The sequence below is a fragment of the Rhyacophila brunnea genome, unplaced genomic scaffold (genome assembly GCF_057557595.1).
Source record: "Rhyacophila brunnea isolate RB1 unplaced genomic scaffold, BYU_Rbru_1.0 scaffold_18, whole genome shotgun sequence".
Classification (NCBI taxonomy): Eukaryota; Metazoa; Arthropoda; class Insecta; order Trichoptera; family Rhyacophilidae; genus Rhyacophila; species Rhyacophila brunnea.
Genome location: NW_028232837.1, coordinates 29,653,030 through 29,668,404, shown reverse-complemented (window position 1 = coordinate 29,668,404; position 15,375 = coordinate 29,653,030). Strand labels below are relative to the sequence as shown.

At 34.5% G+C, this 15,375-nt stretch overlaps 1 protein-coding gene across 1 annotated transcript in view; it reads left to right on the top strand.

Moving 5' to 3' along the window:
* The window catches only part of LOC147073411 (cadherin-AgCad1-like), a 70,436-nt gene that overhangs the window by 53,648 nt on the left and 1,413 nt on the right, over positions 1–15,375 (top strand). The window contains exons 25-31 of the mRNA XM_085945646.1: positions 49–147; positions 1,882–2,074; positions 4,875–4,984; positions 6,964–7,121; positions 8,776–8,985; positions 11,560–11,724; positions 11,873–11,963. Of these exons, the coding sequence (XP_085801772.1) occupies positions 49–147; positions 1,882–2,074; positions 4,875–4,984; positions 6,964–7,121; positions 8,776–8,985; positions 11,560–11,724; positions 11,873–11,963 (1,026 nt within the window). The remainder of the gene's footprint in view (positions 1–48; positions 148–1,881; positions 2,075–4,874; positions 4,985–6,963; positions 7,122–8,775; positions 8,986–11,559; positions 11,725–11,872; positions 11,964–15,375) is intronic.

Sequence of the window (15,375 nt, the reverse complement as noted above, 5' to 3'; positions counted from 1 at the left end):
ATGTAAGAATATTACATCTTATACCTAAGTTAATTTTGAAATTTTCAGGTGAAGGAATTGAACCCTAAGCCAAGATTTGACCCGACATTATATACTGGAGGAATCAGTATCACAGATAAAATAGGGAAAACCATGTTCTCTTTAAGGGTGAGTGTAATTTTATTAAAATATTAATATCGCCAATCTATTGATTGATATTCAAAATTTTAATAATATCGCGGCTTACTTTCATTCTGATAAACTTCATCCATTCGGTTTTGATTTGCGTGACCGTTAACTTTTTCAACAAAAAAATACGACAACAAGCGACCCATTTTGCCCCGATTGCTACCTCAAATGCGGAAGTGTACGATTCAGATGGCTGTCAAACATTAACTCGGATCTGATTGAAAATTTGACAGAAGTTATTTAAGGAATCTTATTTGCCGGCAGTAATTTTACTTGATGAATTGTGACATCATTTCATAGAAATTTCACAAACTTTTAAAAGTAGGTACTTACTTACTTTCGTATTGCAGAAAGATTTTTTTTGAGAAGAGCGCCGTGAACTGAAAAGATTTAAAAAGCTTCGTCGGTTATCCCAACGAGGGTTTTGCGAGAGTTCAAAAGCTGGCTCTGTATTACGAGAGCCTACCCGGATGAAAACTAGCGATCTCCACTTTTTGACCATAAACAACCACGGCAAAATAGTTGTCTATGGTCAAAAAGTGGGGACCATTTTCACCTCTTTTAAAGAGTAATAAAAGAGAAGTTAAAGAGTAAATAATAATTAATTCAAATGCAAATGCAAATGAGCAAGTTTTATTTTTTATAAATTTAAATGAATACGGATACGGAATACTCACTATGGATATATTTTATAAAATCACTAAAAGGCATTCATGCCATTTTCACTCATATATGTACCTTATTTATTGAAAAATGGGAGTCTGAATAATCTGAAATAATAACAATTGTTTAGTTAACACCGCTAAATTTTTTATAAATATTGTTATAAGGTTATTTTGAACATTGTTCCTTATTTTCGCCTTTTTAGAGCGTTTCTACATGAAGAAGCACAGGTGTCTTCGTGTCAAAGGTTACATTATATTTATTTAAATTTTATGAAATGCATTGGCAAACTCTATTATGCTATTACTGATAAAATGGCGAATTTTATGAATTTAAATAATTGAATGTAAAATGATTTATATATTTTGCCGTGGTTGTCTATGGTCAAAAAGTGGAGATTGCTAGTTTTATCCGGGTGAGCCCTCGTAACTTTTGCTTGGTTCTTTCATTATTGAAAAAGTGTATGTATAAATAAACAGTAATAGTTAATCGGGAATTGTTACAAATTATCATGTCCAGAAAATTGTACATAATATATACAGTTGGCCTTATGAAAGCTCATCGTGTGCTATTCTATTTGAAATTGATGGCCTTATAGCTCCGGGATAAAATTCATGTCTAAATCAAAACCAGAAAACTACAGTACCTCAGCCACAACCAAGTCGACAAGACAAAAGTACAGCATTCCACATATTGTCATCCAAGGAAAGATCAACAGTGAGCGTAGCAGAGGACGACACCGCATTTTGTGGCATAATAACCTCCGTTATCGGTACGAGTACAGCTCCACTGAATGGTTTCGGGTAGCAAATGATAAGGCTTAGATCGCTCTGGTGGTGGCCGACCTCTGTTAGGGGGATTTATTCACCTATCGAAGTTAGCACAGAATAAATATTGTGACTGACTTCAAACGTAGGTACACTATTCTATTCTTACAACGTTGTCCATCGGTTACCATCCTTCCATCCATTACCAATAGTAAAGAGTAGTTTTCTCTATAGTATTTTATTACAACATGATAGAATATAACCAACTTTATGATTTTGACAGGCGACACACTCGGAGAATCTGGAAATTACATATGGTATCATAAAGGACTCGATGGTATGCGACGCCACCTTGGAGGGAGTCAAGAATTTAGCATTTATACTCGACAGTCAATCGGGCGAAATGCAACTGAACTTTGAACCAAAAAGCTCTATGAAGGGGATGTTTGAATTTAACGTTTCTGCTACTGACTCAGGTAAATTACAGCGCCCATACTAAAGTTATGTGGAATTGGTAATTCCAATGGTAGCGCTAGTTATTGGTTAAACGCAATGTGGCAAATTACCATTTGCAGTAACTAAATGAAAATTTTCAATTTAGTATTTTTTCGTATTATCAGTTTTTTTTTTAAATTTTCTTCTTCGGTGATGAATGTCCTTCCCGGCAGTGGGGTAGTTGCCTCGGGCGCAGAAGTGGAGTTTCGTTGAACGTGTGAACATAAAAATTGACAATTTTCGAATGTCCATAACAAGTGATATTTAACTGCGACTGGAACTTGACGTTACTGGTGAATGAAACGTTTTTCAGAAGATTCGTAAATTAATGTGTGCATATTTTAACGAAAGGCAATTATAATAACAAAAGTGTCATTGTACATATAAGGTCAAAACTTCTTAACCCGGAGTGTGTCTTTGTCGTAAAGGTTTTTTTCAGGAAGCCGCTAAATATTTCAGTTGGTACCTGCTTGGAAAAAAATATAGTAATATCTTTATATTTTTTTCAAATATTTTGTGCAAAATCCGCCCATTCAAATGACACTGTACCTTACTAGATATATTTAGAGTTCTCCAAATTAACGAAAAATAAAAATAATATGTAAATCAGGTAAGTAATCGTGTTTAGTGAAATCGATATCAAGAGAATGGCAATTTGATATTGGCGTGTAGTAAATTATTCACCAAACATCAGTGCCGTGTCCCCAGATCTCGTTAAATTTTAAGAATAGAAAGAGATGTTTCATACTGAAATAATCAAAATATGGGAAAAACGATCCTTCTTAGAATTACGATAAACATTATGTTTATTGTTGATTGTTTACGATTTTTATAAATGGAACATATTGTATTGGTAATTTAAAATGACATGTTTTTGTCATTTGCTGATGAATAGAAACTCTTCTTGGAAATTTTCACCTTGGACAATATTGTCAGCAGCTTCAACTTGATATAGACAATAACAAATATGTATATTAGATTGGGGCAGATGTAACAAACTTGACTTCAATTTTAATAAATAATGTAATCTTTTGTGGTTTACTAGAATTTCAATGGTATTGTTTTTCCAATGATCGATTATGGCAGAGTTCTCTCATGAATATTATCTGAAAGATATCTTGGCATTACATTTGATAGTAAACTGGTTTAGTGGGCATAATGGTTACAATTTTTGTTAAAAGACGGTATAAATGTTGGGTTTCATCTTTACTAGTGACTTGGGAGGAACTCACGTGTATGAAGTCCTCGGATCTGGCTTGTTGGTGTGTGAGAGTGATACATTGTATGGTTTTGATATCGTACATAGTATTGAATTAAATAACACAGATTTTTATTTTATAATTCCGCGCAGAATTATGTTTTATTACATTAAAGCATGGACAAGCACCGGTCTTATTACAATTTCATTGAAAGGGGTCTTAGATTAGGCATGACACTGACGTTATTTTTGGGGTTGATCTCACGGTTTTCACTTTTATTAGGTTTCAATATATCGTTGACGGGTCACTTTTAAGGCTGGTTAGATGAATTATTATTAACACAATTATGATAAGGGGTGTACCGACTTATAATGTTGGAACTCGTGGAGTTTGTGTGGGCAGACCCTTGCCACGCGGGCGACGGGCCGCCTCACACTTTCACATTTTTCACTTTCAGAAATGGACTGTCTTTCCTTTGATTTTTCGAAAGGACCCGATAAGGGGGCAATATGAGAGGTGCGGGGCGGGTTACTTATTAAAGTTTTGAAACCTTGACTGTAAATTTTGGCTCGGTGTCTCCCCGGTTGGAGTCCTTCCCAAGAAATTCTCGGTTTGAAAAGACGCCGAGAAAGCGCCTTCGTTTCGCAGCATATTTTTTTATTTTGTTTGTAGTTCAGGGCTTTTCAACTTTTGTCAGGGGTATTGATATACGATTTTTGATATGAAATCGGGGACATTCTTTGTTTTCGGATGTTACTATATTAAACAAATCACTTCAGATATTGATACATTTCATCTGCGTGAGAATGAGTTTAGGCATACGCTATTTTAAGAACTCTTAAAATAGGGTCTTCTTAGATCATTTGGTGTATTTCCTGATACTTTATTTATTCTTCATACTCATTCTAATAATGCTTCTATTTCTTTGTTATTTCATATCATGTTGTGAACGTCTTGAATTTGTAATCTTTAAAGTTCACTAATATAATATGAAGCGCCTAGTTTCAAAAGCCCCTAAAACGGTTTTTGAAAATTTTTGAGTTAGATATGTAGTTAGATGGATATTTTTGTGACCTATATGATGGCCAAAGATTGAACTTTAAAAAACGCCAAAATTCGTCAATACCTATGATCAAAAATTAGGGTAAATTTCAAAACCCGCTAAAATGGTTGGGTGTGCTTTTCAAATTTCGCTAAAATGGAGAATAAGAAATACAGAAAGTTCACAGATTTAATAGATGTGATTTTTCCTCATTTTTCTCAAAACTACCTAAAATCGTTTTTCTCATTTTTCTCAGTACTACCTAAAATCGTTTTAGGGGCTTTTGAAACTAGGCGCTTCATATGTAAATAAATAGATTTAAATTTTAATTGTTAATTAATGATAAGAGAAAAGACGGTGTATCATAATGACATAAGTATACCTATTTATCGTCATCTTTCCTAGAAAGTCTATAATAATATTGTTAAGACTCGGCGCCCAATGCGGCACCGGAGTCCTTAAGACCGGGTGTGTTGCGGGGCACATTGGTTTGGTGGGGTAATTATCTTAAATGTTGTTTTATAAGCTTTTCAATTTTAGCGAGTAAATTGGATGAAGCAGAAGTGAAAATATACCTGATATCAGATGAGAACAGGATTTCCTTCAGATTTGACAATGTTGACACGGATATTGAAAAAGGAACGATTACTGTGAGTGTTAATGTTTCATCATTTTAAATTTAATTAAGTACATATTTATTATCTGACAAGGGCGCGTTCCTGCTCCACAGACCGCATTCACGAATTAGTTTCCTATGAGCCCAAAAGAGAGCGGAGGTAAACATTCTTGTGATACCTAACTACCTACACATAGAGACATTATCCTAGTATGAACAAAATAGAAACAATAATTAGTTAGATTGGTTTGAATAAAACAATAGTTTAACACTATTTATATAAAATTTAAAACACTTTCACAAGAGGGGATCCAAACCTGTCACAGCCTCAGACCTCCCATGTACTTTAAAACAGTGTTCTTCAACGTTTTAACACCCACGGCCCGGTGAACATAGGAGAAATATTTTGCGGACCGGTATTAGCCAGAAATAATAATCACTATAGATAGAATTTTATTTATTAAATCTTATGTTTTAAAATTACAACTTTTGGTTAGTGCCACATCGACTACTGCTTCTTTGAAAGCAAATTTGATATACGTGGTTGCAGCATTGTTTCTCAGAGACGAAGCGCTGCATTAACATCCATTCGATTTCTGTTCGGTTTTTATTACTGACATAGATGAAAAATTCTTTTCTTCGTATAAATAGGAAGTCGAAAAAATTACCAATAATCCAAAATTGAGACAATGATTGCATTTTAATAAAAAATAATTTTCATAAAAAGGGATTATTAATCCAGAGGTTAGAGGTCCGCCTATACATAGATCTTAATTTTCAGAGAAATGTTTATTAAAGTTTTCAGCTAACGCTTTTGAATGTTGGCTTATGATGCTGAATATGACTTTCTGGTTAATATCAGCAAAAATTCTCCCAGCATTTCATCTAGTGCGAATTCCCCGAATCGTGTAGCTATATAGTCGGTTGATAGCATGGTGAAAGCTTTCGCGGACCGGTAATAAATTATTCCGGACCACCAATTGAAGAACACTGCTTTAAAAGGGAGTTTGAGAGTATGTTTAATGGAAATGGTAGATGATGTGTAGGTATTTAAATTTTTTAAAGATTTTTGTTGCATTTGTCTATGTACTAACCTAACCTAACAAATTTGCATACAATTTAAGACATAAACATGAAAGGGGGTGGCATTCTCAGTTTGCATAAGGACGGCATTTTGCCAAGGTATGTCACTGGGTTGTTCAAATTACTGACGAAAGTATCGATTGAGCATTTGGTTTTGTAAAATTTTCCATATTCAATAGTACCTACTAGAGGTGAGTTATAAATACTGTCACCAGTTTGCGTACTCAAGTCTCGGCATGTACTACCCATACGATAAGAACTTGTTCGAAGTTCGAACGCAAGCGATGAGATCATCGCCGCGACTCGCTAGTTGGTACTGTTGGTAGATTTTCAACACTATTGACATTAAATGCGTGGGAGCGAGATAGCATAATACACGTATGTCTAGCCGTACTATTATAATACTCAACTGTCATTGCTCTCCCTTTCTCCTTAGTAGTAAAGTTGGTACAGTGAAGGACAGAAATGGTGACAAGTTCATTTTATAGTAATAATATGGAGTTAGTTTTAGTTCCAGTTGAGTATGAGACTTACGAGTTAACATCAGTCTCAAGTCCTGGAATTGGTAGTAGTGCTCGAGTTCTGATAAGTATTTACGCGTTTATCTGGTTTTGTCATGTCGAGTTTCTCGATTTTTTAGTGTTATAATTGGAACTTATAAACTGAATTCAAATTTAATGCGTGATTGTGTAAATGGATAAAAATTATAATATAAACGATTTATGTAAAAATGGCTTCTAAAAAGTCAAGTACGCTAAACGCTCTAATCCCAAATACTAGTAAGTGTTTTGGAACAAGTTTCGATACAAAGTATTCTTTTATACCGGTAGTAAGTATACTTAGTATTAAAAATCGACCAGTTTTCCCACCTCTATTGCCTTAATTGTTATATTTAATAAGTACCTACACTTATTTTTTTCCATTTGACAGATAGCAAATACATTCACTAAGTATTTTGGATATCACTGCAACATTGACTATGTTATAAAGGCAAACGACGATGATGGAGTGGCTGTTGATAATCAAACCGACGTGAAGACGCATTTTATTGACAAAAATGTCGCCATCGACGCAAATGTTATTGAGGTGTAAGTTTATCTGCCTTTTGTTATTGGATAATTTTAGATTGTTAGATTATTCCTTATAATATGCATGCTACTGGGGACATCTAGTGATGAAATGATGATTTTACTGATTGTCTACATTTATTTTTTAAGTGTTTTAAACAATCACAACCATAAAATGTTAAAATGAAAAATTAAGTGAAAGATAAACTTATAGCGCCAGTACACGTGCATGGATTTACTGGCAGCAATAGTGCTTATTTTAAACTATCGTGACAATAACTGTTTACACGTAAAAGTGCTGACTGTCTCTCCAATCTCATTCTTCAAGAGTAAGCGAGACACGGTGTTGTCAATTTATGGTGCTATTTTGTATTATTTGACAGGTAATGAAAATCGGTCAACCTGAAAATTCATTCGTAGTTAATTTTTTTTGCCGGCAGGTTCGCCGCTATCGTTCTACTGTGCAGGCGCAGATCGAAATAATCCTACTGTCGCATGAAAATTCAGAAGCTTCCAAACTTTTTTGATTCATGCATGCAATCTTGCCAACTGCAGGATAATACATGTTTATCCATACATTCTCTTACTGTCAACAGTAAATCCATGCACGTGTAAACGGGGTATTACAGTATAAAAAAAACTGTTCCATTTTATTATTACTTATAATTATATTGTTACATTTATTATCAAAATGTAATTCTTCGGATGTACTGGAAAGTTTTTAATTAATTTATTGTTTTACTCAACTCGATTCAATATAAATGATAGTAAACATTTGAACCCCGTCCAAAAAACAAATCTGCTGTAGTAATCTCAAAAAAATTTGATGAAATATTGAACAGAACACAACATGCCCATGTCACATAGGTCAAAGAGTCAAAGAGAGGATAGGTGAATTTCTTCATGGAGTGGTTGTGTGGAAACAGTAACAAAATTCTGAATGGTCTGTTATGTGTATGCATGAGTTTCACATATATGTTTTACATATGTATCTTTATTTCATTGTTGTGCCACCTTTACTTCATTGACTCCACATGAAGTTATGAGCTATTCTAAATGTGCTATTAAAATTCATTCTTCATTATTGATAGCAATAATTGATTACGTGAGCTCTAAAAAACTTAACATTATCTACATAATCATAATACACGCAGAGACGTTTACAGATCAGATAACCATGATAGCACTAATTAGTATCATTGCAAATTTATCTATGAATTTAAAAAACACTTATTTTTAATATTTTTTGATAGATAGCCTACATAGGTATTGATTAATTAAAATAGTGAATTTTTAATTAACTGTATTAAATTTCAAGTTTCGTAATTCCGTCACTAGATGGTCCTAGTAGCGATATTGTAGCATGTAACTTCTAATCTATCCTGAGGTGATTCTACACCATTAGTTAACAAGACTTTCAGAAAAATACCAGTTAGGCTCATTTAGTGTTAACACCGCGACTTGCGCGTATGGAGTACTTGGCCATTTGATATAATTAGCGTGTTATTCAAATGTGGTAATTAAAAGGTCAGCAGTGATTGTGTTAAACTGACATTCAAACGTCAAATGGGATCAATTCAAAATTTAATGAGGCACTGGATTTTTTTTCTGCAGACAGCACAGGTGAGTCTATAATTTTTAAGAGTCTAATTTGATATTCATGATTTTTTTAAAGGAAAAAGAATGATATGAGCATGATGAGATTACTCCGCGATGAGCTACGAGAAAAAGCCTATTATCTTGAAGACATTTGGACGAATAACCATGGCAACTCGAACATACAGTCGTTGGAAAAAATACTACAGATAGTATTAATCGTTGTATCGACTGTGCTGGGTAGTTTATGCATTGTGCTTCTAGTGGTGTACTGCCTGAGAACAAGAAGGTTTGCAAATAATATTTTATTTTGTATAATCTCGATCAAATAATGATATTATTTACACACAATAAATTGAATGTGCCGGTTGAAAAGGGTACCTATGAAATTAATGTTCCCTATAATTTTCTGTTGTATGTGTGTACCTACATTTTTTTGGATGTATGAAGATCTTGTGTATTAAAAATAGAAAGATATTAAAAAAAGACTGAATTGAGCTGGTGACATAATATGTAGTTCTAAGATACGTGAAAACTTTATTCATACTTTTAATTTTACTAGTGTGGCTTTATACCAAAAAGAATAACGTTTACCAATTTTTTTTTTTTTTTTTAGGTTTTTTTGGTTTACAAATTTTATTTAGGTTTTAAGGTTATGGAATCAATCAATTTTTCATGTGCACTCTTTCAAAAGTGTCATCGTAATCTTTAGTACCTACTCGAATTATAGTGCCTTTCATTTCTTTCCACTACAGTGGAACCCTGATCTACCGTTTTCGCATAAATTATTTTCCCGCACAGATCGTTCATTTTTTAAAGTCCCGCCAAACGCCCATAAGAACAATATTAAATAATCCCGCATTAACCGTTTTCCGATTTATCGTTTTCCTCGATCTATTGTCTAAATATTATGGTCACATCACAAATATTATCCTCATTGACCGTTTTTTTGTTGAATATTTTTCATTTCGCTTTCGTAGAAATGTTTATGATACCTACAGACCATTCAGTTGCGTCGCTTTGTTTGTACAGGTCGGTCGGTGCTCAGGCTTAGCTCGCATCTCATATCACAAATTTTTATAAGTTGCAACTAAAATGCCCCCCATAAAGAAAACTAGAACTAGCTGAGAAACTGGAAATAATTCGAAAACATCCAGGAGAAAAACAAGTTTTTTTAAAAAAAAAAAAATTATGTATCCCGCATTTATCGTTTTTTTTAGGTTCCCTTGAAAACCGTAGAATCGGGGTTTCACTATATTCATTCTTGGTGGAACGACATGAAAGGTTCAAAATATTTACCTCTCCACAATTATTAATATAATTATCTATCTTATGAATATTTTCAATTGATTAATTTAATGTAATAATATAATAGTTACGGAATAAGTATGATAAAAAAATCAGTAGTATCGAAGGCAACTAATGTTATTTTAGAATGTTTTTATTAGTTCGTATTCTTGTTTGTTCAGTACTAGCCCGGACATAATCTTGGATTAGTACCTACCTACATAAATTGAAAACAGGTAGGTAGGGGCCATGTTGGTTGTTTTGCGAGATTCTTTTGACTGGACCATCCATACGGATGCGGTTGTATTTGTTCGGGATATTTTGACGGAATAATTAGTGAAAATGGAAAAATTCGAAATTTTCGCGTAATTTATATGTAAAAACAATAAAAAATACATAAAAAATCATTTAATTAAATTACTCAAAGGTGTGCATTTAAAAAATGTGGGTAACAAATATTTGGTGTTAAAATTTGACGGCCACTCAAAATTAAATTTCTAGCTTAATATAAGAGATAAAAATTTGAAAAATGGTGTTAAAAGTTTAAATAAGTAAACAAAATCGTATAAATTTAACAAAAAAATTTTATGGCAAATTTACTGGTTCAAGTATCAAGTCACTAAATTTTAAAAAATAATATCTCACGATATAATCTCGAAAACAAAAAAGCACGTGCACAAACGTAAGCCAATAATAGACAAACTGATGACCTAATAAAAAGTTAAAAAAGTTTGTTGGGTGGTTCTACTTAACGTTCATCAAATATTTCATATCGAATACCTCACGCACTATATGAGAAAAAAAAAGTATGCAGCACTAGCTATGTGATAAGAGATTTCATTAAAAAATATTTTTTTAAACCCACCCAGTCAGGTTTTGCATACAAACTTAAAAATTAAATAGCGCACTGAATATAGGTGAAAAAGCAAAACAAAGTCATGCACTAACGTTCACTATCAACGCACATGTGTTTATAATAATTTAAATTTAAGAAAAAACCCAAGTTTAGTGACACAAGTATCCAGCATTTAGCTCGGTCACCCAAATTTGAATTCGAATAACCCCCTTAATGTGCGTGCACAAACGTGCAGTAGCGAGTAGGCAGATTACGTCAGTACTTCCCGACTAGCTAGACATTTGAAACTTTTAGAATATATCAGAACACGATGCCAATGCTCTTTTAATACTTTTAGCCATCTTTAAGTAGAATTGAATTCATTTTCAGTTAATTCTGTTTTGTATGAAAAGTTATTTCGGAAGAAATCCGTAATCCAATCCACTGTTATTGTTTGCTAAGGGGGTGGTCCTAGCAACTAAATTATTAATATATACATGCGTTACTATGGAAATCAAAATGACATTTCAGTATTCTATATTTGTTTGTTTGTTGCAAAATAATTATTTGTTGATGCCTTATTTGTCCTAAATTATTAATACATAGAATTGTCAAGTTTATATGATTGAACAGAAAATTTAAAAACGTGGTAAGTATATAAAAAGTTCTTTTTATCTTGTAATTATTTTTGTAAGTCAGTTTATAATCTAATGTCAAAATACTCTTTTTCTTGGTTTCTAGTCTAAATCGACAATTAAAAGCATTGTCGACAGTTAAATTTGGATCTCAAGATTCCGGCCTGAACAGAATGGGCGTGGCCGTTCCGGGGACCAACAAACACGCGTTGGAAGGATCCAATCCTGTGTATAATGAAGAGATGAAAGCTCCAGACTTTGACACAATAAGGTTAGCATCTCAATTATTATATTTAATTGCGCACAACCAATAATACACTCCATTTAGGTGGACGGTAATAGAAAATCAAATACAAAGACAACTTAACGTTAATAATTTTCTAATAATAATGACATGTTCATTTTATTTTAAATTTCAGTAATGCTTCAGGAGATTCAGAATTAATTGGAGTTGAAAACAGTCCACAGTTTGCTTATGATAACGTAGGATATTCAAAGGATAAGCCAAAGGTAAGGATGCAGCTGATACTAGGAAAAGTATAAGCAAATACTTTTAATCAGATTATTTTTGAGAAGTAAAAAATGTCATATTTTTGACATGAGTTGTGGCAATACCCATTGTTACACCCCCGAATGGTCCCCATATGGGAATGTCTCCTCTGGGGGTCTAGAGAGGCCCGAACCATTTTCTAACCGACGCATAGTAATGGTTGATTACGAAAAAAAATAACTAAATACGTGGCAACGTTGTTTGTACCCACTTTAACTATTTTCCCGCGCAGGAGACTCTCTTAGACATCCAGATTGTAAACGTGTACATTTCGACCTCTGCAAAATTATATAAAATTATGTAAATTGTAACCAAATAGTATTAAGCAAATCGAAAAATAAAAAATCGCCGTTTTCGACCATTCTTTTGTAATTATTGAAGGTGTGATGTAATGGGGACTTTCATATAGTAGCATACTTAATTGGTTACTATGATAATATGTTCGGTAAAGTACCGATTGACCGGTACGAATTGAAGAATTAATTATTATGTGTTATTTGTTGTATGAATTATTATAGAATGTTCCTTAGACGCATTAATGCATAAAGCATAATATAACATATTTTCATAAGTATTGCATATGTCCATTAGAATGGTTTCACATTGAGGATTGACATATCTGCTACCGATATTAGTGGTTTTACTAACATGTGTTCACGCGGGGATACGCGTATGTGATACATATCATTTTTTCGCGCCCCATACATCTTTTGAAGAGCCAATGATCAATGTGCACAGAGCAATTTATTATTAAGTGACACAAACCATGGCGCAGTATTTCATCAAGAGAAAGACTTTCATTTACTTTGATGTCAGAATATTACTTCAAAAGAGTCAGTTTTATTTTATTATTTTTCTATTCTAAAAATTAATTTTATAAATATTCTGGTCAACTCTTGTCTCGCAATTCATGCAAATTCTGTGTCACACAAATGAATTTGTCATTGTCATAAACGATAGACATACTGAACTGGCGTGAATCAAAAACAGACAATATCATAGTATCTCCAGTGTGAATAGCAAATATTCCTGCTGTATTTGCGGAATCCAGATGGCTGGGGTTCCTAGGCAAGTCGAATTCTGTACCACGACAGTATGAAAGGCTCCATTTGTTTTATTGTAAGCTCATTTTGTCATAAAGGTTATTGGATATCCAATATATCCAATTGGCCACGCAGATTTGATATATTGGATGCCAACTTTGTGGCATTTGAGAAATTTGCAGCGTCGTATGGGGAGCGGGATAGTCCCGGCTCTCTCTGTAGACTCATCCATTTCAGCACTACGGTGCATGGTTGTAGCATCAGTCCCGAGACGAAATGAGCACTTAAAATCACTTTTTTCAGACATGTTTATAGCATCATGAAAGGCGGCCATGCATATCGACGGCTGTACATACATGACAGGTGGTGGTGGGAACTTAGGTAGGTTATCGGATACGTGAATTCTCCATGTGAAACTACTATCATGCGCTTTTTCCACGGTTTTCCGAATCGATCATCCAATATGACTGTCTGACGTGGTAGCCTTTACATTTGTATCGCTGCATGAACAAAAGTCATCTGAGATCCATCATTCCGCCGTCTGAGAATTTCACTATGTCGGATCGACCTCTTATCGAGCTGAATCAGCGGCATCAAATACACGTTATTGAAAAATATTTAATTACGATATAAATATTTACATCCAAGAAACTTGTAGAAAGCGAGCCACATTTTTGTCAGACAATACAACGAATGAGGATAAGGATAACATTTTGAGGAAAACTGTAAAATATGCTATAATTTTACGCCAAATATGATAAAAATACTATTTTTTGAAGGATTCAAAACTAAAAGTGTTCCATGTACCATAGTTTTTCATAATAATTACTAGCTGACCCGGCAAACGTTGTTCTACCATATAAATTATTTCTAGTGAATATTTTGGTTGTTAAATAAAAAATAACGAATGTATCGTAAGTGTGTGGGGATGGGATATATGACAGAAAGAGGAATAGAGCGCTGTAGACGATGACCGCCGATAAAAACAAAAAAACATCAACCATTCATTTTCTCAATTCAAAATGAGTAATGATGTTCATAATGAATGAATTACCTGTGACAGGATCTCGTCGTTCAATGTTTATGCAATATCCGTCTTGTCCCTTCCAGAAAATTAGCGGCTATTGGAGAGCGTCATATGAACGGTGTGTGGCAGCGATGAACTCCAGATTATTGTTTCTTCTTCGAATTACGATTTCTCACGTCGATGTGGGGTCGCCAACCATGATTCCAGCAATGTCGTCAACAACAGGCGCATTGAATCGACGCACGTGCTCTCCAGCTGGTGTTTTATCAGGATTGATGACAATAGCGTGATTGTCACTTTACAATTCGTGCATGTGTGCTTTGAAGAATTTCAATAATTCATTGTGCTCATTCAACAGGGCGTACAGTTCGCCGACGATGCGCCTGGCATTAGGCGAATTGAGGCTATTGTAGCCGCAACGTGCATCCACACGATTGATGTCCTCACCGCCCATGAAGTAGATTTGTAAAAAATTATGTGGTTCGCTTGGCATTGGCAGCAATGAGCCTTCTTTGTGGTATACTTGGCCTTTGATTTTGAACGTAGAATGGAATTGTTGACCCTATTTCTGTTGCTCCTAACGAAGTCATTTGGAAGCATGAATTGAATGTGCGAATGGACTTCAGGAACAGGTTTGAATCTGGAACCGTGCCGATGAGCAAGCCGTTCAATGGTTCTGGTGGTATCTCAATTTCTGGTAGTTGCACTTTTCCTGATGCGCAACACATCCCGGCTGACTCATGTTTGAATTTGAGCGCATGACAATGGGGACATTCTTTGTCCATAGCACCAATCAGCACTTTCGGATGAGCGGAATATTCAATATCTGGCTCGTACTCGAATGCAAGACGAAGGAACGAAGCGGATGTAAATGTTCGATGTACTTGTTGGCGTTGTCGGTCATTTGCTCTGCGTGTGTTAACTACGAACCGGCGCGTTTGGCTCCGTTCCAATTGTCGTTGTTGATTTCGTTTAGCTCGTGCCTCTTGTGATTGGGATGCACGCAATTGCGACATGCTTACACGCACGTTTTTGTTATCTTGTTGGATTTGTTCGTCTGTTCTTTCTGCTCTACTATTTCGCATGTTTGTTGCTTTATTCGTTCGACGGCCCAAATGGCCCCCCTTGCGTCTTGATGGCATTGTGCACTGTAATACACGCACATAAAAATAGATAAATTAAAATAAATCGTACAAAATTTTGCACGCACTGCGTTGTGATATGCCGAATGAAATGTCAAAATGACGCGACGCTTCTCTTGAATTCTTCTCGGACGTAGCGCCATCTGTCATTCAACAACAT